The sequence below is a fragment of the Moschus berezovskii genome, chromosome 7, assembly GCF_049115385.1.
Source record: "Moschus berezovskii isolate FMDL1 chromosome 7, NW_MosBer_1.0, whole genome shotgun sequence".
Lineage (NCBI taxonomy): Eukaryota > Metazoa > Chordata > Mammalia > Artiodactyla > Moschidae > Moschus > Moschus berezovskii.
The window spans coordinates 52,230,005-52,255,379 of record NC_142466.1 but is presented as its reverse complement, the minus strand read 5'-3'; the positions used below and the strand labels follow the sequence as shown (position 1 = coordinate 52,255,379).

The window sequence follows — 25,375 nt, the reverse complement described above, 5'->3', positions numbered from 1 at the left end:
AGGGATTGAGGGCAGGAGGAGAAGGGGACGACAGAAAATGAGATGGCTGGATGGCATCACTGACTTGATGGACATGAGTTTGGGTAAACTCCAGGAATTGTGATGGACATGGAGGCCTGGCATGCTGCGATTCATGGGGTTGCAAAGAGTTGGACACGACTGAGCGACTGAACTGAACTGAACATGATGCCAAGGGTATCCACTTTTTTGGATTCTTTCCCATATAGGCCATTACAGAGTATTGAGTAGAGTTCCCTGTGCTATACAGTAAGTCCTTATTTGTTATCTATTTTATATATAGTAGTATGTATATGTAGGAGAAGGCAATGGCAAGCCACTCCAGTACTATTGCCTAGAAAATCCCATGGATGGAGGAGCCTGGTAGGCTGCAGTCCGTGGGGTCGCTAAGGGTCGGACACGACTGAGCGACTTCACTTTCCACTTTCACACATTGGAGAAGGAAATGGCAACCCACTCCAGTGTTCTTGCCTGGAGAAACCCTGGGACGGGGGAGCCTGGTGGGCTTCCGTCTATGGGGTCACACAGAGTCGGACACGACTGAAGTGACTTAGCAGCAGCAGCAGTATGTATGCAGCAGCAGCAGTATGTATATGTCAATTCCAATTTTTCAGTTTATACCTCCTCCCTTACCCCCTGGTAACCATAAGTTTGTTTTCTACATCTGTGACTCTGTTTTGTAAATAAGTTCATTTGTACCCTTCTTTTAGATTCCACATATAAGCATTATCTTACAATATTTGTCTTTCTCTGTCTGTATGACAATCTCTAGGTCCATTCATGCAAATGGCATTATTTTGTTCTTTTTTATGGTTGATAATATTCCATTATATATATGTACCACATCTTCTTTATCCATTCCTCTGTTGATGGACATTTTGGTTGTTTCCATGTCCTGGCTATTGTAAATAGTGCTGCAGTGAACACGGGGGTGCATGTAGTTTAGAGTTGTATTTCTTTAATAATTAGTGATGTTGATCATCTTTTCATGTGCTTTTTGGCCATCTGTAAGAATGTTCATTTTTGTCACAGCATTCTGGTTATGTTTCAGGGGTGCCATATAATTTATTATCTTTGAAGATGTGTGGGAAATTAAAATTTTTTTATTGTGGTAAAAGTCTCATAATACGAAAACATACTATTTTAACCGTATTTAACTATACAGTTAAGTAGCACTATGTATGTTCACATTGTTATGCAACTCTCACCACCATCCATTCCCTGAATTTTTCACCTTCCTAAACTGAACCTCTGTTCCCATTAAACACTTAACTCCCATCGCCCTTCCCCATCCACCCTGCCCACTGCTCGGCCCCTGGCATCTACCAGTGTACTTTCTGACTGTCTGAATTTGACTATTGTAGGCACCTCATATAAGTGGGATCAGTGTATTTCTGCACCTAATGTATATTAGAATGAATTTTTAAGGTTAACTTAATATAGCCTACAAACAGATTGTATATTCTATTTTTTTCTTCCCTGTGCTATGCAGTAGGCCCTCACCAGCCATCTACTTCATACATGAAAGTGAAAGTGAAGTTGCTCAGTTGTGTCAGACTCTTTGCGACCTCATGGATGGGAGCCTACCAGGCTCCGTTGTCCATGGGATTTTCCAGGCAAGAATACTGGAGTGGGCTGCCATTTCCTTCTCCAGGGGATCTTCCCAACCCAGGGATCGAACCCGGGTCTCCTGCACTGCAGACAGACGCTTTACCGTCTGAGCCATCAATCCCAATTTTCCAACTCATCCTACCCACCCTTTGGTGTCCATATGTTTATTCTGTATATCTGTCTATATTTCTGCTTTGAAAACAGGTTCATCTGTACAATTTTTCTAGATTCCACATATATACATTAATATTATGATATTTGTTTTTCTGACTTACTTCACTCTATATAACAGTCTCCATGTCCAGCCATGCCTCTGCAAATGTTACTATTTTGTACCTTTTGCTTCCCTGGTGGCTCAGAATCTGCCTTCAGTGCAAGAAACCCGGGTTTGATCCCTGGATTGGGAAGATCCCCTGGAGAAGGAAATGGCAACCCACTCCAGTATTCTTGCCTGGAAAAGTCCCTAGAGAGGGGAGGCTGGTGGCCTACAGTCCATGGGGTTGCAAAGAGTCAGACACAGCTGAGTGACTAACACTGTACTATTATGGCTAAGTAATAGTTTATTGCATATATGTACCACATTTTCTTTATCCGTTCATCTGACAGTGGGCTGTCAGATTTAGGTTGCTTCCATGTCTTGGCTATTGTCAACAGGGCTGCAGTGAACATTGGAGTGCATGTATCCTTTCGAATTATGGTTTTCTCTGATATATGTTTAGGAGTGGGATTGCTGGGCCATAAGGTAGCACTATTTTTAGTTTTTTAAGGAACCTCCATGCTGTTTTCCATAATGTTTTACATTACCACCAACAGTGTGTGGGGGGTTCCCTTTTCTCCATACCCTCTCCAGCATTTATTGTTTATAGATTGTATGATGATGGCCATTCCAACCAATGTAAGGTGATACCTCATTGTAGTTTTGATTTGCATTTCTCTAATAATTATCTATGTTGACTAACTTTTCTTGCGTCTCTTGGCCATCTAAATATGTCTTTTTATTTTTTTAATTTTACACTGGAATATAGCCAGTTAACAGTGTTGTGATAGTTTCAGTTGGACAGCAAAAGGACTGAACCATACATATACATGTATCCATCTCTCCCAAACACCCCTCTGATTTAGGCTGCCATATAACACTGAACACAGTTCCCTGTGCTATACAGTATGACCTTGTTGGTTATCCATTTTAAATATAGTAGTGTGTACACATTGATCCCAAACTCCCTAGTTATCTTTTACCCCATTCTAATCCCCCTTGGAAACCATTTTCTAAGTCTATGAGTCTCTTTCTGTTTTGTAAGTCAGTTCATTTGTATCGTTTCTTTTTAGATTCCACATATAAGGAATGGCATATAAGATTTCTTCTTTTCTATCTGACTTACTTCACCCAGTATGATCCTCTCTAGGTCCATCCATGTTGCTGCAAATGGCATTATTTCATTCTTTTTAACGGCCGAGTAATATTCCATTATATATATATGTGTATATATATATATGTGTATCATATCTTCTTTATCCATTCCTCTGTTGATGGACATTTAGGTGCTTCCATGTCTTGGCTATCATGAACAGTGCTGCAGTGAGTGAACGTCAGAGCGCATGTATCTTTTATTCTCTGGGTATATGCCCAGGAGTGGGATTGCTGGGTCATGTGATAGTTCTATTTGGAATTTTTTAAGGACCCTTCATACTGTTCTCCATAGTAGCTGTACCAATTTATATTCCCACCAACAATGTACGAGGGTTCCTATCTCTCCACACAATTTTTAGCATTTATTGTTTGTGGATTTTTTAATAATAATCATTTTGACTGGTGTGAAGTGATACCTCATTGTAGTTTTGATTTTTGTATCTCTAATAATTAGCTTTACTGAGTATCTTTTCATGTGCCTCTTGGGCATTTGTACGTTTTCTTTGGAGAAATGCCTATTTAGGTCTTTTGCTTAAGTTTTTTTTTTTTTTTTTGGAGTTATCAGTGGTTTAATGGATGGGGGAGCTTACATGTCCGAGCAAGGTCTTGCAGAGACACCCCACCGTGTACGGAGGACGACAGGAATGACATGGCCGCAGTCAGTTCAGTTCAGTTCAGTCGCTCAGTCATGTCCGACTCTTTGCGACCCCATGAATCACAGCACGCCAGGCCTCCCTGTCCATCACCAACTCCCAGAGTTCACGCAAACTCATGTCCACAGTCAGCTCCTGCTTATTTTTTAATTGGGTTGTCTTTTTGATAATGAGTTGCACGAGTTGTCTCTATATTTTGGAGATAAATTCCTTGTTAGTTGCTTCATTTGTAAACATTTTCACCCATTCTGAAGTTGTCTTTATTTTGTTTATGGTTTCCTTTGCTCTTCAAAAGCTTTTAAATTTAACTAGGTCCCATTTGTTTTTTTGTTTTTATTTTCATTAGGAGGTGGGTGAAAAATGATCTTGCTGCAATTTATTTCAAAGAATGTTCTGCCTTTGTTTTCCTCTAAGAGTTTTATAGTATCAGGCCTTACATTTAGGTCTTTAATCCATTTTGGTTTTATTTTTGTGTACAGTGTTAGAGAGTGTTCTAATTTTATTCTTTTATATGTGACTGTCCAGTTTCCCAGCACCACTTATTAAGAGATTATCTTTTCTCCATTGTATATTCTTGTTTCCTTTGTCATAGATTAGATGGCCTTAGAAGCATGAGTTTGTCTCTGAGCTTTCTATCTTGTTCCATTGATTTTTCTGTTTTTGTACCAGTACCATATTTTATTGTAGTTTTGTAATATAGTATGAAATCAGGGAGCCTGATTCCTCCAGCTTCATTTTTCTTTCTTAAGATTGCTTTGGCTATTCAGGGTCTTTTCTGTCTTCATACAAATTAAATTTTTTTTGGTTCTAATTCTGTGAAAAATGCCATTGGTAATTTGATAGAGATTGAATTGAATTTGTAGGTTATTTGGGTAGTATAGTCATTTTCATGGAGAAGGCAATGGCAAGCCACTCCAGTACTCTTGCCTAGAAAATCCCATGGATGGAGCATCCTGGTAGGCTGCAGTCCGTGGGGTCGCTAAGGGTCGGACACGACTGAGCGACTTCACTTTCACTTTTCACTTTCACACATTGGAGAAGGAAATGGCAACCCACTCCAGTGTTCTTGTCTGGAGAATCCCAGGGACGGGGGAGCCTGGTGGGCTTCCGTCTATGGGGTCACACAGAGTCGGACACGACTGAAGTGACTTAGCAGCAGCAGCAGCAGTCATTTTCATAACATTGATTCTTCCAATTCAAGAACATGGTATATTTCTCCATCTGTTTGTGTCAGCTTTGATTTCTTTCATCAGTATCTTACAGTTTTCTGCATACAGGTCTTTTGTTTCCTTAGGTAGGTGTACTCCTAGGTACCATTGTTGCAATGGTAAATGGGATTATTTCCTTAATTGCTCTTTCTGTTCTTTCATTGTTAGTATATAGAAATGCAATAGATTTCTGTGTATTAATTTTGCATCCTACGGCCTTACTGAATTCACTGATGAACTCTAGTGGTTTTCTGGTAGCATCTTTAGAATTTTCTATGTCATCTACAAACAGTTTTATTTCTTTTCCAATTTGGATTCCTTTTATTTGACGTTTACTTCTTACAGCCCTTGTTTTCCCCAGCTGTAATTTTCTGTTTGCATATTTCAGCCTCATTTTAGAGAATTTCCTTAGATGTCTCGTGATCCTGGTTGGCCATTTATTGAGTGAGGACTTAATGCTATGAGCACTAGGTGTGGGGGATGTAGCTGAATTTCACTGTAGACTGCCTTGGCTGAGTCAATCATTGGGGAATCTCCAATGTTTATCTTTAAGCTTTCCCCCTTGGTAAGGTAATAATATAACTTGTGGTCAAAAATGGAACAGTTTTGAGAGTGAAAGTATATACTGTTATTATGCTTGAGTGTCAGGCATGAACTCAGACTACTCTACGCAAATTAGAGGATGGTCGTCTACTTCCTGATAGTGATTTTTTTTTTCCAGAGAAAATATTTCAACACCCGGTATGGGTGCTAGAAGTTGAGGTGTCTGCATCTAGAAGCTGCGTGGGAGAAGTAGTCTGGGGGACTCATCATTTACCTTTGAATGTGCATGCTTATGACTCCAAATGTCAATTAGCAATAGAGTAGAAAATTGTGGAATAATAATACAATGGAATACTACTTAGTAATGAAAAAGAATGAGCTTTCATTGTATACAATGAAATGAATGGATCTCATACAGTGTTGAACAACAGTGATACCAGAAAGCCAATAAGGGTCACATACTCTGTGTTTCTATTTATATGAAGTTCTAGAATTGGCAAACCTAATCCATAATCATAGAAGTAATAATTATGGTTACCTTTGGGGGCTTTGAAGAGGAGGCATCAATCCTACCAGGGGCATTGATGGGGAGGGGTATGAAAGAGCCTGTAGGTTTGTTGTTCAGTTGCTCAGTTGCGTCCAACTCTTTGCGACCCCATGGACTGCAGCACACCAGGCTTCCCTGTCCTTCTCTATCTCCCAGAGTTTGCTCACGCTCATGTCCATTGAGTCAATGATGCCATCCAACCATCTCATCCTCTGTAGGTTAGCTGGAAATAGTCTATATCTTGTTCTAGGTGCAGGTTACAAGGGTGCATTTATATGTAAAAATTCACTGAACTATGCAATTAGTAGCTGTATACCTTATTATATTTAAGTTATACTTCCAACATTGAAAAAAGGTACAAAGTGTTGAGATTTTCTGAGACAAGTGAGATGACCACAGGCTGACCAAGGGCGACGATGGTGGGGGGAGGGGGTTGGGGATCATAGACAGACAGCTTTATGGCACTGAAGTAGTATTTTAGTTAAACCTAAAAATAGTGGTTCCTAACAGTTCTTGGATCTGTCACTGTGAATTTGATGGAATTCTCTTATAGACTTTCTCTTCATGAAAAAAGCCCCCATATACACAAAGGCATACTCAACTTGTGCATATTATTTCATGGTCCTAATAATATCCATCTATGACCCTTATACAATCAATGGGTCCTGCACTCAAGGACCCATGCTTAGATAAATACGTAGATTTACAAATGGGAGGGGATAAGAGTGGCATTCCAGTTAAGAAAAACTCTGTAGGAAGAACGGGCATCTGCTAGCACATGTGGATACTAGAGACAGCAAAGCAAGAGACTGCAAGAATCCTCCACAATCCATTTCAGTAGAATTTCCCATTGACAACTCGACCCAGGACTGAGTCCCAGCACCAACTCTGCAAGTGAAATTACTACTTATACCATGGAGCCAAGCTGTATTTACAAAGCTAATACTGTGTTTGCTTAAACAGTTTGCTTTAACTTGAAGTATTAATATATTACATTGAGTATTTACCAGGAATGTCTTTTTGCTTTCTAATGATTTTTCCATAGTGTATGAGTACATAGCCTCTTAAGCTTCTGCTGCTTGGGACACTCAAGAGACGTTTTGGATGTATTTTTTAAAAAAATCATTGTTGTTCTTTTGTCAGTGTTGTCTGACTTTGTGTGACCCTATGAACTACAGCATACCAGGCTTCCCTATCCTTCACTATCTCCTGGATTTTGCTCAAACTCATGTTCATTGAGTCAGTGATGCCATCCAACCATCTCACCCTCTGTCGCCCCCTTCTCCTGCCCTCAATCTTTCCCAGCATCAGGTTCTTTTTCAGTGAGTTGACTCTTTGCATCAGGTAGCCTAAGTGTGGAGTTTCAGCTTCAGCATCAGTCCTTCCAGTGAATATTTTTTAAAAATAATTTTCTTTATTCTTGGCTGTGCTGGGTCTTTGTTGCTGCAAGGGCTACTCTCTCGTTATGGTGCACAGGCTTCTCATTGCCATGGCTTCTCGTTATGGAGCACGGGTTCTAGAGCACAGGCTCAATAGATGCAGCGCATGGGCTTAGTTGCTCCATGGCATGTGGGATCTTTGTGGACCAGGGTTTGAACCTGTGTCTCTTGCAGGTGGATTCTTTACCACTGATTCACCAGGGAGGCCCCTACAGATCTATTAACTGCTTAAAATATTCACTGTCCCCCTCTGCTGTGTCTGTTCCTCTATGAAAAGTATATTTCCCAATTCTTTGACACCAGACTTGTCAATGTCTTTCGCTTTGGCCCATGGAATGTGAGCAGAAGTTCTATAAACCATATTTAAGCACAATTTATGAGCTCCATGGTTCCATTATCACTTTTTTTCTTCTGCCATAAAAGTGGCATGTCCCAGAGGATGTTCTGGATCCCCAGTCCAGAGATTTGGGGATTGTAACCACAATATAACATAGTGAAAGCTGACTAACACCAGGACATTTCGGAAAAAATCTTGAGCAAACTGAGCAGAATCTGTTATCGAGTCTTTTCTCAGGGCCTGAAGAATTTTCTCTCAATTTTCATCTATCATGAGAGTCAGTTTATTTAGCAGTCTAGAATATGTAAAAATAAGGAATGTCAAAGTTACTTCTTTTTTATTAACAAAAGGAAAAAATATAAAGACCATAAACCACAACTGAGAACAAAATATTTTATTTCTCTCAATAAAACTATAGTTTACAATAGTATTTACTAAATAAATTATATAATTTCTCTTTTACAAGCAATAAACTAAATCACAAATATTTCAAAGACAATGTATGTACACGACATAAGGCCTTTTATAAATAGCTTTGCTTATCTCATTTCACTAGTAAACAGTGAAAAAATCTTTATAGAAGCTAATTTTCTATAAAGTATATGCAGACCTATTACACTGATCTTTATATGAAACCAATTTAAACTTTTAATGACATGAGCTATGATTATAACTCTGCAAAATAGAATAGAATTTAGACTTTATTTACCATTTTGCATGGATGGATCTTTAAAAAATATATGCGCAGATTACATATGTTGCTTATGGATAATCACTGGATGCATGCAAAATGAAATAATGCAAGTGTCAATAGGAAAATAGCACTTCCAAGTCCAAAAAGGTGATTGGCAATGGTATAGAAAGCAGCTTAAAGAGAGTTCATGCAGTTCTTCACAGTTCAGCAAGCAACAGCAAATGCCAGAGAGTGTGGTATTTTTCACATCTGCTGATCAGCCTTTCCGCCAAGGGTCCCCTGACATCTTGCAGACTCCAAGTCCAGTTGATTATGATTCTGTGTGTCGTGGAGTTCAGCCTTCTCCTTTGGGTAATTCTCGAGTGGAGAAACTTCTTTCCCACAACTGTGTTCACATCTCCTCCATCTACCAAGGTGGTCACCATTTTCACTTACTGGGTGGGGAAAAAGGAAAGGAGATGTAAGCTAAGTTTTGGCATTGATTTATAATGGTGCCTGATGAGTAGGAACACAAGTTCATTCGTCCTCTCAATGACTCGTGCCTGAGAAACATGCAGGTAGAAGTGGGAGGGCAATAGGCCTGGGGTGGATTCTTTTTTTTAAAAAGATATTTTAATTAATTAATTTGGCTGCATTTGGTTTCAGTTGAGGTATGTGGGATCTTTCAGTTGCGGCATGTGCTATCTATCTGTTCCCTGACTAGGGATCGAACGTGGTCCCCTACACTGGGAGTGTGGTGTTTTAGCCACTGGACCACCAGGGAAGTCCCTGGGATCGATTCTTTTGCAATGATAAGCATCTAACTTTTTGCAATATGTAAATTCCACCAAGATTTATCAAGTTCTACCACATCACAGCTCAGGGCTAGGGACTTGGAAGGAAATAATGCTGACTAGGCCTTCCAAGGGCACAGTGCTTTGGGATTGTGCTGTGGTATATCAGTCCTGAAGGAAATCAGAGCAACCTGACATGGTCTGGAACTCATGAACCCTGTGTTTATTTTCACACACTATCCCTGTGGCTGGGGAATAAAAAATATGTCCAGCAAATTTCAGACCTAAAATGGTAGCCACTTAAGCTCAGAGGCAGCTAATTCAGCCTCTGACAGTTGTACTAGGATATATTTATGAGAAGTGGTACCTGTTCAGCAGATGTAACAGCTTATATCTATTGATCCTCTAATTATTACAGCTACAGGACAGTATCCAAGGTACCATCTTTGTACCTCATTTGTTCTATCTGTAAAATGAGAGTAATAAATCCTGCTTTATAAGTGATAAATTTTAATAGGAAAATAGTGTCTGGGTACAAATATACACACATACTGGGTACACACAAATTATATACATATCATTTAGTGCCTGGCATATGTTAGTGTCCCCAACATAATGGTTAAGAAGGTTGTAGCTGGGACCACAGACGTTGTATGGCCCAACACAGTCATCTGGAGACTGAAAAAACTCAAGTCCAAAGTTTGAAATGACTAAAAATTATTAGGAAAGAAACTATGTCAAAGAGGATTTTGTTTAAAAGTGAATATTTCCTCTTGCCTTTCCTGAGTTGTAACTTTTATTTACCACTTTGTTTCATAGTTGAGACTGCTACCTCTCATTAATCAAAATTGGAAAGGTTTGCCTAAGTGTACAACATGTTCACACCGCTACTCAAGCTGTATCTGAAAGATTATTTGAGTATTAGGTGGTGTGCGGTCTAGCAGTGGGCAAAGAGGAAGTTGCTCTCTTTCTCAGGACAGATGTCTGTAAGGTCAACTTCATTTAGGCTTGACCAGTGGCATTAAAACACCCACATAAAACTACAAGTTTCTTCTAATTAGATTTGAGTCCTGCTTTCTTAAAAACTAAAACCAAAAGGAGGAGATAGTTCATCTCTACTTATCTGATAGACCCCAGCTGGGGTTCCGTGTCTGGTTTCTAGTGCCAAACTGAGGTGGACCCTGACCAATCTGAGCCCTGCTTGAAAGAACCATCAGTTGAAGGTCTCCAAACCCAGGACCCCATGGAATTGGTTTAGACCTGGGCTTTTGGGTCTAGAAAATAAGAGATTTAAAGAGAGAACGTAACAGTTGTTTTTGAATATCTGACAGGTCACTTTGGGGAAGAAAGAGGTACCAGCTGGAATGTCACTGCACGTGTGACACTGTCATCAACAGTAGTGGCACAGGTGGCTGTGATCCTCGGGGTAGGCATAGGAACACCAGAATGTGTGAAGTGAGTAGACTGGGAAAAGCGTCACCCTTTCAATCTCCTTCCATCAAGTGTTGTGATACTCACACCCCCCTGACCCGAGGAACCCAATCTGTCATCTGTTGAGACTCAGGTGAACGTGTTAGTCACGCAGTCATGTCTGACTCTTTGAGACCCTATGGACTGTAGCCCTCTAGGATCCTCTGTCCATGGAATTCTCCAGGCAAGAATAATGGAGTGGGTTGCTATGCTCTCCTCCAGGGGATCTTCCCAACCCAGGAATCGAACCTGGGGCTCCTGCGTTACAGGCAGATTCTTTACCATCTGAGCCACCAGGGAAGCCAAGGGTGAGAAAAAATGACTCCAAGACCAGAACTGGGACAAACTTGTAGAAGCCAGTTTTGCTTCAATGTGGAAATGTTTTCTAACTAAAGAAATGAGTGGTCTCTGAGGGAGGAGGCCAGCTGAACGGGCCTCTGGGTGGAGCTGACGCAGTGGACCCAGGGCAGCAAGGAGGCACTCGATGACTGGTGGCCAGTGAAAAGGGCTCGGGCAGTCGTTGAGGGGGGTGCTGGGTCAGATGATCACAAAGTTCCATTACAACCACAAGACTCTATTAAATACTGTTTGTAAAATGTATACCATCAAATAACTTAGAATATTGAAAATAGTTACTGGTTTATATAATAAGAACTGCATGAAAAGAAATGTAATATTGTGTTTGAACAATTTTATGAGAAATTTGTAATTCAGTAAAAAAAATCAAACAGTATTATAATAAAATATAATTTCCTTAGTATTAAAAATAATGAATCATTTCCAGCTCTGGTCATTAAAACTCCTGTATGTTCACTAAATTTTTAATTTTTAAAATTTAATTTAAATTTTTTTCTACTTAATGAAGGGCCTTCCCAGGTGGAGCTAGAAGAATATACCTGCCAATGCAGTAGACACAAGAGATGCTGGTTCAATCCCCGGGTCAGGAAGATCCCCTGGAGCAGGAGGAAATAGCAACCCACTCCAGTAGTCTTGCCTGGAGAATTCCATGGACAGAGGAGCCTGGTGGACTAAAGTCCATGGGTCACAGTCGGACATGACTGAGCGCACACATATATACATGAATAGTTTATATTTACAATGTTGTGTTAGTTTCAGGTATACAGCGGAGTGCAGTTACACATATATCTGTTCTTTTTCAGATTCTTTTCCCAAATAGGTTTTTACAGATCGTTGAGTAGAGGAGCTCCCTGTAGTATATAACAGGTCCTTGTGGACTTTCCATATAGTAATGTGTATATGTTAATCCCAAACTCCTAATTTATCCTTTCCCCTTTGGTAACCATTAGCTTGTTTTCAAACCCTGGCATGTTTGTATTTTGTAAATAAGTTCATTTGTTTCATTTAATATTCCACATATATGTAATATCATATGATATTCATCTCTGATTTATTTCACTTAGTATGGTAATCTACAGAACTGCCTTTGTTGCCGCAAATGGCATTATTTCTTTTTTGTGACTGAGCAATATTCCATTGTAATATACTACAGTATTCCGCTGTTTATTGTGCTACGTCTTCTCTATCCATTCATCTGTCAGTGAACAGTTAGGTTGCCTCCTTGTCTTGATTACTGTGATTAGAGCTGCAATGAACACTGGGGTGTATGTATGTTTTCGAATTACAGTTTTCTCTAGATATATGCCCAGGAGTAGGATGGCTGGGTCATATGATAGTTTTTTTTTAAGGAAACTCCATACTGTTCTCCATAATGGTTGTACCCATTTACATTCCCACCAACAGTGTAGGAGGGTTCCCTATTCTTCACACCCTGTCTAGCATTTATTTTTGATGGTCAGAAAGGTGATATCTCATTGTAGTTTTGTTTCGCATTTCTCTAACAATTAGTGATGTTGAGCGTCTTTTCATGTGCTTTTTCACCATCTGTAGGTTTTCTTTGGAGAAATGTCTATCTGGAGCTTCTGCTCATTTTTTGATTGGGTTTTTATTGATTGATTGATATTGAGCTACATCAGCTGTTCCTATAATGTGGAGATTAATTCCTTGTCTGTCTGTTTTTCCCATTCTGTGCATTGTCTCTTCATATTGTTTATGGTTTCCTTTGCGGTGCAAAAGTTTAAGCTTAATTAGGTCTCATTTGCTTATTTTTGTTTTTATTTTCATTACACTAGCAGGTGATTCCAAAAGGACTGTAGAAATTTACATCAAAGAATGTTCTTACTATATTTTCCTCTAAGATTAGAGTTCTCTTCAAGAAAATTAAGAGATACCAACAAAGATGGGCACAATAAAAGACAGAAGTGGTATGGACCTAACAGAAGCAGAAGATAATAAGAAGTGGTGGCAAGAATACACAGAGGAACTATACAAAAAGATCTTCATGACCCAGATAATCATGATCCTATGATCACTCACATAGACCCAGACATCCTGGAATGCAAAGTCAAGTGGGCCTTAGGAAGCATCACTACGAACAAAGCTAGTGGAGGTGATGGAATTCCAGTTGAGCTATTTCAAACCCTAAAAGATGATGCTGTGAAAGTGCTTCACTCAATATGCCAGCAAATTTGGAAAACTCAGCAGTTCCCAGAGGGCTGGAAAAGGTCAGTTTTTTTTCCAACCCCAAAGAAAGGCAATGCCAAAGAATGCGCAAACTATCGCACAGTTGCACTCATCTCACACACTAGTAAAGTCATGCTCAAAATCCTCCAAGCCAGGCTTAAACAGTTTGTGAACCATGAACTTCCAGATGTTCAAGCTGGATTTAGAAAAGGCAGAGGAACCAGAGATCAAATACCCAACATCTGTTGGATCATGAAAAAAGGATAGAGTTCCAGAAAAACATCTACTTCTGCTTTATTGATTATGCCAAAGCCTTTGACTGTGTGGATCACAACAAACTGTGGAACATTCTTCAAGAGATGGGAATAACAGACCACCTGACCTGCCTCTTGAGAAATCTGTATGCAGGTCAAGAAGCAACAGTTAGAACTGGACATGGAACAATAGACTGGTTCCAAATAGGAAAAGGAGTACGTCAAGGCTGTATATTGTCACCCTGTTTATTTAACTTATATGCAGAGTATATCATGAGAAACGCTGGACTGGATAAAGCACAAGCTGGAATCAAGATTGCCGGGAGAAATATCAATAACCTCAGATATGAAGATGACACCACCCTTATGGCAGAAAGTGAAGAGGAACTCAAAAGCCTCTTGAGGAAACTGAAAGAGGAGAGTGAAAAGGTTGGCTTAAAACTTAACATTCAGAAAACTAAGATCATGGCCTCTGGTCCCATCACTTCATGGGAAATAGATGGGGAAACAATGGAAACAGTGACAGGCTTTAATTTTTTGGGTTCCAAAATCACTGCAGATGGTGAGTGCAGCCATGAAATTAAAAGATGCTTGCTCTTTGGAAGAAAAGTTATGACCAACCTTTCAGTTCAGTTCAGTTCAGTCGCTCAGTCGTGTCCGACTCTCCGCGACCCCATGAATCACAGCACGCCAGGCCTCCCTGTCCATCACCAACTCCCGGAGTACACTCAAACTCATGTCCACAGAGGCAGTGATGCCATCCAGCCATCTCATTCTCTGTCGTCCCCTTCTCCTCCCGCCCCCAACCTTTCCCAGCATCAGAGTCTTTTCCAGTGAGTCAACTCGCCGCATGAGGTGGCCAAAGTATTGCAGTTTCAGCTTCAGCATCAGTCCTTCCAATGAACACCCAGGATTGATCTCCTTTAGAATGGACTGGTTGGATCTCCTTGCAGTATAAGGGATCTCAAGAGTCTTCTCCAACACCACAGTTCAAAAGCATCGATTCTTCGGCGATCAGCTTTCTTCACAGTCCAAGTCTCACATCCATACATGACCACAGGAAAAACCATTGCCTTGACTAGACGGACCTTGGTTGGCAAAGTAATGTCTCTGCTTTTTAATATACTATCAAGGTTGGTCATAACTTTCCTTCCAAGGAGCAAGCGTCTTTTAATTTCATGCCTGCAATCAGCATCTGCAGTGATTTTGGAGCCCAAAAAAATAAAGTCTGACACTGTTTCCACTGTTTCCCCATCTATTTCCCATGAAGTGATGGGACCAGTTGCCATGATCTTCGTTTTCTGAATGTTGAGCTTCAAGCCAACCTTTTCACTCTCCTCTTTCACTTTCATCAAGAGGCTTTTGAGTTCCTCTTCACTTTCTGCCATAAGGGTGGTGTCATCTGCATATCTGAGGTTATTGATATTTCTCCCGGCAATCTTGATTCCAGCCTGTGCTTCTTCCAGCCCCGCGTTCCTCATGATGTACTCTGCATATAAGTTAAATAAGCAAGGTGACAATATACAACCTTGACGTACACCTTTTCCTATTTGGAACCAGTCTGAACCTTTACAGAATATTAAAAAGCAGAGACATTACTTTGCAAACAAATGGCCGTCTAGTCAAAGCTATGGTTTTTTCCAGTAGTCATGTATGGATGTGAGAGTTGGACTATAAATAAAACTGGGCACCAAAGAATTGATGCTTTTGAACTGTGGTGTCCCCTGGACAGCAAGGAGATCAAAACAGTCTATGTTAAAGGAAATCAATCCTGAATATTCTTTGGAAGGACTGATGCTGATGCTGAAACTCTAATACTTTGGCCACCTGATGTGAAGAACTGATTCATTGGAATAGACCCTGATGCTGGGAAAGATTGAAGGCGGGAGGAGAAGGGGACAACAAAGGTTGGATGGCATCACCGACTAGATGGATATGAGTTTGAGTAAACTCTGGGAGTTGGTGATGGACAGGGAAGCCTGGCGTGCTGCAGTCCATGGGGTCACAAAGAGTTGGACAGAACTGAGCAACTGAACTGTACTGAACGGAAGAGCTTTATAGTAGCTGGTTCTACTTTAGGTCTAAGCCATTTTGAGTTTTGTGTGTGGTGACAGATAATGTTCTGGTTTCATTCTTTTACATGTTGTTTTCATGTTCACCGAGTCATGTCCAACTCTTCGTAACCCCGTGGACGGCAGCACTCCAGTCTTCCCTATCCCTCACCATCTCCTGGTGTTTGCCCAAGTTCATATCCACTGAATCGGTGATGCCTTCCAACCATCTCATCCTCTGTCTCCCTCTTCTCCTTATGCCTTCAATCTTTCCCAGCAGTAGGGTATTTTCCAATGAGTCAGCTATTCACATCAGCTGGTCAAAGTACTGGAGCTTCAGCTTCAGCCTAAGTCTTTCCAAAGAGTATTCAGGGTTGATTTCCTTTAGGATGGACTGGTTTGGTCTCCTTGCTTTCCAAGAGACTCTCAAGAGTCTTCTCCAGCACCACAGTTCAAAAGCATCAATTCTTCAGTGCTCTGGCTTTATTGTCCACATCTCACATACACACATGACTACTGGAAAGACCATAACCTTGACTAAATGGACCTTTGTTGGCAAAGTGATGTCTTTGCTTTTTAACACACTGTCTAGGTTTGTCATAGCTTCCTGCTAGGAAGCAATTACCTTCTAATTTCATGGCTGCAGTCACCATTACAGTAACTTTAGAGCCCAAGAAGAGGAAATCTGTCCCTGCTTCTACCTTTTCCCCTTCTATTTGTCATGAAGTGATGGAACTGGATGCCATGATCTTAATTTTTTTACTATTGAATTTTAAGCCAGCCTTTTCACTTTCTTCTATCACTCTCATCAAGAGGCTCTTTAGTTCTTCTTCACTTTCTGCCATTAGGGTGGTATCATCTGCGTATCTGAGGTTGTTGATATTTTTCCCAGCATCTTGATTTCCAGTTTGTAACTCATCCATGCAGCATTTCACATGATGTGCTCTGTGTATAAGTTAAATAAACAGGGTGACAATAAACAGCCTTGTCGTACTCCTTTCTCAATTCTGAACCAGTCAATTGTTCCAGAGTTCTAACTGTTGCTTCTTGACCTGCACACAGGTTTTTCAGAAAACAGGTATTCCCACCTCTTTAAGAGTTTTCCACAGTTTGTTATGATCCACACTGTCAAAGGCAATAGCATAGTCAATGAAACAGAGGATGATGTTTTTCTGGAATTCCCTTGCTTTCTATGTGATCCAGCGAATGTTGGCAATTTTATCTTTGGTTCCTTTGCCTTTTTGAAACCCAGCTTGAACATCTGGAAGTTCTAGGTTCACAAAATGCTGGAGATAGCTTGGAGGATTTTGACCATAACCTTACTAGCATGGGAGATGAGTGCCAACTGTCTGGTACTAAATATTCTTCAGTATTGCTCTTGGGAATTGGGATGAGGAATGACCTTTTCCAGTCTTGTGGCCACTGCTGGGTTTTCCAAATTTGCTGACATATTGAGTGTCTCACTTTAATAGCATCATCTTTTTAAGATTCTTAAATAGCTCAACTGGAATTCCATCACCTCCACTAGCTTTATTGGCAGCAGTGCTTCCTAAGGCCTGCCTGACTTCGCGCTCCAGAATGTCTAGCTCTGAGTGAGAGACTACACCACTGTGGTTATTCAGGTCATTAAGATCTTTTTTGTACAGTTTCCCATGTATTCCTTCCATCTCTTCTTGAGCTCTCTGCTTCTATTAAGTCTTTACTATTTTTGTCCTTTACTGTGTCCATCTTTGGCAGAAATGTTTCTTTGATATTTCCAATTTTCTTGAAGAGATTTCTAGTCTTACCCTTTCTGTTGTTTTCATTTCTTTGCATTGTTCATTGAAGAAGGCCTTCTTTTCTCTCTCTTGCTATTCTCTGGAACTCTGCATTTAGTTGGGTGTAACTTTCATTTTCTCCCTTGCTTTTTGCTTCTCTTCTTTCCTCTATAGGAGAAGGGAATGGCAACCCACTCCAATATTCTTGCCTGGAGAATCCCACAGACGGAGGAGCCTGGTGGGCTACAGTCCATGGGGTCGCAAAGAGTCGGACACGACTGAGCGACTTCACTTCACTTCTTTCCTCTATTATTTGTAACGCCTCCTCGAACAACCACTTTGCCATCTTACATTTCTTTTTCTTTAGGATGGTTTTGTTTGCTGCCTGCTGTACAATATTACGAACCTTTGTCCACAGTTCTTCAGGCACAGTTTACTAGATCGAATTCCTTGAAACTATTTGTGACCTCCACTGTATATTCCTAGGGGAATTGATTTAAGTTGTACGGGATGGCCTAATAGTTTTACTCGCTTTCTTTAGTTTAAGCCTGAATTTTGCTATGAGGAGATGATGATCTGAGCCACAGTCAGCACCAGTATTGTTTTTGCTGACTGTATACAGCTTTCCCATCTTTGGCTACAAAGAATATAATCAATCTGATTTTGGTACTGGCCATTGGGTGATGTCCAGGTATAAAGTTGGCTCTTATGTTGTTGAAAATGGGAATTTTCTATGACCAGTGCATTCTCTTGACAGAATTCTGTTAGCCTTAGCCCTGATGCATTTTATACTCCAAGGCCAAACTTGCCTGTTACTCCAGGTATCTCGACTTCCTACTTTTGCATTCCAATTCCCTGCGATGAGTAGGACATCTTTTTTTGGTGTTAGTTCTAGGTCATGTAGGTCTTCATAGAACTGATCAGCTTCTCCAGCATCAGTGGTTGGGGCATAGCCTTGGATTACTGTGATGTTGAATGCTTTTCCTTGGAAGTGAACCGAGATCATTCTTTCATTTTTAAGGTTACAGCCATGTGCTGCAATTTTCCCAGCACCACTTATTGAAGAGACTGTCTCTCCTCCATTGTATAGTTTTCCCTCCTTTGTTATATATTAATTGACATGGGTACAAGGGTTTATTTCTGGGCTTTCTATCTTGTTCCATTGATCTATTAATATAGTTCTGTTTTTGTGCCAGTACTATACTTTTTTGATTATTGTAGCCTTAATAGTATAGTCTGAAGTCAGGGAGCCTGATTCCTCCAGCTCTGTTTTTCTTTCTCAAGATTGCTTTGACTATTCAGGGTCTTTTATGTTTCCATAAACCTTAAAAAAATTTTTTGTTTCAGTTCTGTGAAAAATGTCATTGGTAATTTGATTGGGATTCCACTGAACCTGTAGGTTGCCTGGAGTATTATAGTCATTTTGATAACATTGATTCTTCCAATTCAAGAACATGGTATATCTTCCCATCTGTTTGTGTCATCTTGTGAGATGGTTGGATGGCATCACCAACTCAATGGCCATGAGTTTCAGCAAACTCAGGGAGATTGCAAAGGACAGGGAAGTCTGGTATGCTGCAGTCCATGGGGTCGCAAAGAGTCAGACACAACTGAGCGACTGAACAACAACAGTTTCTTTCATCAGCATCTTAGTTTTCAGAGTACAGGTCTTTTGCCTCCTTCAGTTCAGTTCAGTCACTCAGTCGTGTCCGACTCTTTGCAACCCCCTGAACCACAGCACGCCAGGCCTCCCTGTCCATCACCAACTCCCGGAGTTCACTCAAACTCATGTCCATAGAGTCGGTGATGCCATCCAGCCATCTCATTCTCTGTCGTCCCTGTCTCCTCCTGCCCCCAATCCTTCCTAGCATCAGACTCTTTTCCAGTGAGTCAACTCGTCGCATGAGGTGGCCAAAGTATTGGAGTTTCAGCTTTAGCATAAGTCCTTCCAATGAACACCCAGGATTGATCTCCTTTAGAATGGACTGGTTGGATCTCCTTGCAGTACAAGGGACTCTCAAGAGTCTTCTCCAGCTTTATTCCTAGGTATTTTATTCCTTTTGATACTATGGTAAATGGGATTATTTCCTTAATTTCTCTTTCTGACCTTTCATTGTAAGTGTATAGAAATGGAACAAATATTTAAAATTAATTTTTATTGGAGTAGAATTGCTTTCCCTGGTGGCTCAGATGGTAAAGAATCTGCCTACAATACAGGAGACCCCGGGTTCGATCCCTGGGTCAGAAAGATCCCCTGGAGAAGGAAATAGCAACCCACTCCAGTATTCTTGCCTGGAGAATTCCATGGACAGAAGAGCGTGATGGGCTATAGTCCTTGGGGTTGCAAAGAGTTGGACACGACTGAGTGACTAACACACAATTACTTTATGATGTTTTGTTAGCTTCTTGCTGTACAGCAAAATGAATTAGTCCTATGTATACATATATCCCCTTTTCAGATTTTGTTCCCATAAGGTCACCACAGAGCACTGAGTGGAGCTCCTTGTGCTCTACAGTAGAGTCTCATTAGTTATGTATTTTATAAGTCATAGTGTATATATGTCAGCTCGTCTCTGAATTCATCCCACCCACCTTCCCCTCTTGGTAGCCGTAAGTTTGTTCTCTTCATCTGTAACTCTACTTCTGCTTTGCAAATAAGTTCATCTCTACTATTTTTTCTAGATTCCACATATAAGTGATATTATACAGTATTTGCGCTTCATTTTCTGACTTACTTTACTCTGGATGACAGCTCCAGGTCCATCCACATCTCTGTAAATGTATTTCATTGTTTTTAATGGTAAGTAATATTCCATTGTGTATATGTATCACATCTTTATCCATTCCTGTCAATGGACTTTTAGGTTGCTTCTATGTCCTGGCTATTGTAAATAATGCTGCAATGAATATCACAGTGCCTGCATCCTTTCGGATTACGGTTTTATCTGGATATATGCCCAGGAGTGGGATTGCTGGGTTATATGGTAGCTCTAAGGAACCTCCATAATGTTCTCCAAAGTGATAGTACCAATTTACATTCCTACCAACAGTGTAGGAGGGTTCCCTTTTCTCCACAACCTGTCCAGCATTTATTGTTGATGATGATGGCTATTATGACTGGTGTGAGGTGACCTGTCATTTTTTAAATTTGAAAATGCAATAGGTTTCTGTATATTAATTTTGTATTGTGCAGCCTTACTGAAATTACTGATGAACTCTCATAGTTATCTGGTACCATCTTTTGGATTTTCTGTGTATAGTATCATTTTATCTGCTAACTTCTTTTCCAATTTGGATTCCTTTTTTCTTCTTTGATTGCCATGGCTAGGACTTTCAAAACTGTGTTTAATAAAAGAGGTAAGAGTGGATGTTCTTGTCTTTTTTCTGATCGTAGAGGAAACTGCTTTCAGCTTTTCACTGTTGGGTATGATGTTAGCTGTGGCTCTGTCATCAGTTCAGTTCAGTTCAGTTCAGTCGCTCAGTCGTGTCCGACTCTCCGCGACCCCATGAATCACAGCACGCTAGGCCTCCCTGTCCATCACCAACCCCCGGAGTACACTCAAATTCATGTCCACAGAGTCGGTGATGCCATCCAGCCATCTCATTCTCCGTCGTCCCCTTCTCCTCCCGCCCCCAACCTTTCCCATACATGACCTTTATTATATTGATGTAGGTTCCCTCCGTGCCCACTTTCTGGAGAGTTTTTTTTTTTTTATCACAAATGAGCATAGAATTTTGTCAAAAGCTTTTTTTGCATCTATTGAGATGATCATATGGTTTTTATTCTTCAGTTTGTTAATGTGGTATATCACACTGATTGACTTGTGTATATTGAAGAATCTCTGCATCCCTGAGATAAATTCCACTTGATCATGGTGCATGATCCTTTTAATGTATTGTTGTATTCTGTTTTCTAGTCTTTTGTTGAGACTTTCTGCATCCACATTCATCAGTGATATCGGTCTGTAATTTTCTTTGTGGTGTCTTTGTCTGGTTTTGGTATCAGCGTGATGGTGGCCTCCTAGAATGAGTTTGGGAGGGTTTCTTCCACTTCAGTTTTTTGGAATAGTTTCAGAAGGATAGGTGTTACATCTTCTCTAAATGTCTGATAGAATTCACCCATGAAGCCATCTGATCCTGGACTTTTGTCTGTCGAAAGTTTTTAAAGCACAGTTTCCATTTCAGTACTTGTGACTGGTCTGTTCATATTTCCTATTTCTTTCCAGTTCAGTCTTGGAAGATTCTACCTTTCTAATAAGAATTTTTCCATTTTGTCTAGGTTGTCTGTTTTATTGGCATACAGTCACTTGTAGTGGTCTCATATGATCATCTGTATTTATGTGGTGTCAGATTTAACTTTTTTATTGCTAATTTTATTGATTTGAGCTTGCTCGCTTTTTTTTTTGATGAGTCTAATTAAAGGTTTATCAATTTTTTTATCTTTCCAAAGAACCAGCTTTTACTTTCATTGATGTTTTCTATTTTCTTTGCCTCTATTTCATTTATTTCTGCTGTAATCTTTATAATTTTTTCCTTCTAGTTAATTTGGATTTTGTTTATTCTTTCTCTAGTTGCTTTATATGTAAGGTTAGGTTGTTTGAGGTGCTTTTCCTTGTTTCCTGAAGTAAGACTGTGTGGCTATAAACTTCCTCTTAGAACTGCTTTTGCTGCACCAAGGGCTCACACTAATGAGTATTCCCTGGGGCCTCCACCAGTGTCCTTGTCCCCACAGTGAGCCACAGCTGACCCCCAGGTCCTGAGGAGACCCTCCAAGACCCACAAGTAGGTCTGGCCTAGGCTCTTGTGGACTCACTGCTTTGCCTGGGGCCCCAATTCACGTGAAACCTGTGTGCACCCTTCAAGAGCGGAGTCTCTGTTTCCCCCAGACCTCTGGAGATCCTGCACTCAAGCCCCACCGGCCTTCGAAGACAAATGCCCTGAGGGCTCCTCCTCCCACTTCCAGAACCCCAGGCAGGGGAGCCTGATGTGGAGCTTAGAACTCTCACTCCTGTGGGAGGACCTCTATGATATATTTATTTTCCAGTCTGTGGGTCACCCACTGGTATGTGATTTGATTTTGTTGCTAATGTGCCCCTCCTACTATCTCAGTGGCTTCTTCTTCATCTCTTGGTGTAGAATATCTTTTTTGGTAGATTCTTTTTTGTCAATGGTTGGTGTCCAGCAGTTAGGTGTGATTTTGGTGTTTTCATGAGAGAAAGTGAGCAAGTCCTTCTACTCTGCCATCTTGTCTTTCATTCCATTGGAATCTTTTTTTTTAACTGGAGGGTCTTGTTGCAGTTTCCGTAAACTTCATTAGACACCTACTCTCACCCCCAGGGTACAAGGATGTCAAAGTTGGTGAGACCTGCCCATTCTATACCCATGTTGTAATGTAATCCTGGAATGACATGTTTGGTTACCTGAAAGTATCCATCTATAACCCTAATAAAACAAGGTGGCCTGACAGGTCTTCAGGTCTTAAGCAGTATCTCCCTGATTATAAACTTGGCCATAGTGAGAAGAAGGTGATTTTATTATCTCATATTTAGTATAAAGTGTGCAACAATTTTCCTTTCTCCAAATTATAATCCACAAATGCGTTATTAGCCATAAGTGAAGAGACAAAGTATCAGCTGTCTATCTATACTGGGAAGAAACTCATAGCTTGAGTTTTTTCTTCAAAATATGATACGTGTAGGATCCCCTCCAGCTCTCCAACACAGAGATGGGCTCTTCAGGTATTCCCCAAACACTAGCAACTTCTTCTGAGGTACTGAAACTCAACCCTCTCCTCACCTGACGGCTTTGGAAGTAGAAACAGGAACTGGTGCTTTGGTGGGAGAACCCAGCCATACCTCAGGGAAGCATGGACAGACTATGATATTTGAGCTCTTGTCATCAACTGAACTGCTCTTGTATGCACATGTACGTAACATCTGTCCACACAGATGCCAGGGTTTCTTCCAAAAGCTTGTGATGCTCTGAGAAACACGGTATGTTTTAAATTCTGAGACCTGAAGGAAAAGGTGTGATAACGGTTGGTATGAAAGGAGTATTTAGGTATTTCTGTGGCCTAAATCCTTAGCATTGTTTATCCACATATGTTAGTTTGTGGGTGTGTAAGAGGTTTATATGTTTATTTCCACTTAAACTCACGTACTTCTGTGACTGAAACTGTACAATGCACACAAAGGAACACAGCAAAACAAAAGTAGTCTGTTTGCTAAAAACAAAGCCCTTTCTGAGGGTGGACCCCACTGTGGGGCAGCCAGATTACCCCAGGGATCCCCCTGAAGTATATAACTTCACGATGGGCTAAGTTTTGGAGGGTGACTTTTTAGAGTGCTGTGCCGAGGGTGTCAGGGGTGAGACGTTCCTCTTCTAAGGTCTCACTTCTAGGCTCATTTCCATCCCTCCCTTTTTTCCTGAAAGAAACACATACACACCCTCAGCCTACTGTTTAAAAGGCATATTTAGCAAATAGAATTTCATAAGATCTGGAATGTGCTGTGAGGGGATTTAAGGGCAGAGCTGAAAAAAGGCAGTTTCAGGATTGTCAGACTGGCTCATATGACCACACTAAATAGTCCCTGAGGTCTCATTGTTCCATGAGCTCCTGACCTTCATGGGTGATGTTCTTTTTTAACTACAACTGCCTCACAGTTCAGCCCCAGGGTCCCACAGAAGCATGATCTTTTGCTGTCTGGGGTCCAAGGGCAGCCCCATTCTGATTTTAAGTTGAAATTCTTTGCCAAAATACCCCTGAGGAAAAAACTGATTCCTCTCCAGGCTATCATAGGTGGCAAGTCCCTTATTTCCTTTTCCTGTTCCAAGCCCCTCTTCCCCAGCCCTGCTTCCTTTTGTTCCTATTTCACATTGTTCTTTTGGCCAATGTTCTCTCTGTTGCCATGACAGCACACCAACGCATCCTGCCTCACGCCCTTCATTTGAGTCCAAACTCTGCATTGCCGCAAACACACAAGAAGCTCATCATCCCACATCATCCCCAGGGGCCCGGGGTCCCCTTCTCCTCTAGGTTCACCAGATTGCCTTCTCAAAGACCCTTGAGTTTCTGAGGAGCCACTGTGTACTCTGGAATTTTTCTTCAAACATCAGGCTCTGTGTTTTCATTTTATCATATTCATATCTGCCTCGTATTAGGATACTTCACAAGGCATGACTGCTTGGAAATAGACTGGAATAGGAGATTTCTCTTTGAACAACAGTAGCGGGTATCCAAAAGCTCACCATTTTTTTAAGGAGGTGAACAAGTACAGACACTAGTGCTATAGAAATCAGGACACAGTCTATGTATGGAGTCCAGTCACACTGCTATGGGGTTTTTATAGCTGGGAGGAAGCTTCCTACCTAAGTTTCCTACCTTAGTACTTAAAAAAAAAAAAAAAATTTAGACTCAGACTCAGGGGTGAAATTATTCTTTCCCAGGAACCAGGGACTAAAGGGCCTTAATTGAGAAGCCTTGAGGTGAAAAGTGGACTTGGAATGACCTTGGAGGGTACGTACAATTGGGAAGAAAACTAGCACATTGTGCCGATCATGTAGAATGCTTGTTGAATTCTGAGCGCTGGCAGCACATGGAGTCCCAGGCCTTCTGCCAGCCTGCCAATGCCCTATCAGAGTGTTCCACACCAACCAGCAGACAGATTACTGATAAGATGAGAACAGACCCAAGAAAAACCTGGCACTGATTCTGGATATCTTGAGGGATGGATTTAGGATTATGGCCTCTCATTTCAAAACTGTTAGTATAGCAGCAATATTTTAACACAGTTCCCGGCCTGATTGATTTGTTTTCCAAAGACCTAAGAGAAGCTGGAGGGCATCAGTGATTTATGTGGCTGACGGTTCTACACTGGACTTTACAGTGACTGTTGCTAATTATAAATCGAAATGGTTACCTTATTATCTAATGTATCACATAGCCCTGGGGCTGCAACTGAGTTCACTCTGGAGAATGTGGGGAGGGTACTATGGTGCTAACTTCATTCAAAAGGGAGCACTGCCTTGGGACTAGGCCACTGGTTTTTCTCCCTGTGCAGAAGAAAGG

General features: G+C 40.8%; 1 protein-coding gene and 1 long non-coding RNA gene across 6 annotated transcripts in view; one reads left to right on the top strand and one right to left on the bottom strand.

Annotated features, from left to right (window-relative positions):
* Positions 1-25,375, top strand: part of LOC129557636 (uncharacterized) — a 129,642-nt gene that overhangs the window by 89,436 nt on the left and 14,831 nt on the right. The window lies entirely within an intron of this gene.
* The window catches only part of PIP5K1B (phosphatidylinositol-4-phosphate 5-kinase type 1 beta), a 356,657-nt gene continuing 339,428 nt past the window's right edge, over positions 8,147-25,375 (bottom strand). The window contains exon 15 of the mRNA XM_055428357.2: positions 8,147-8,895. Coding sequence (XP_055284332.2) covers positions 8,893-8,895 — 3 coding nt within the window. The 3' untranslated portion in view covers positions 8,147-8,892. The remainder of the gene's footprint in view (positions 8,896-25,375) is intronic.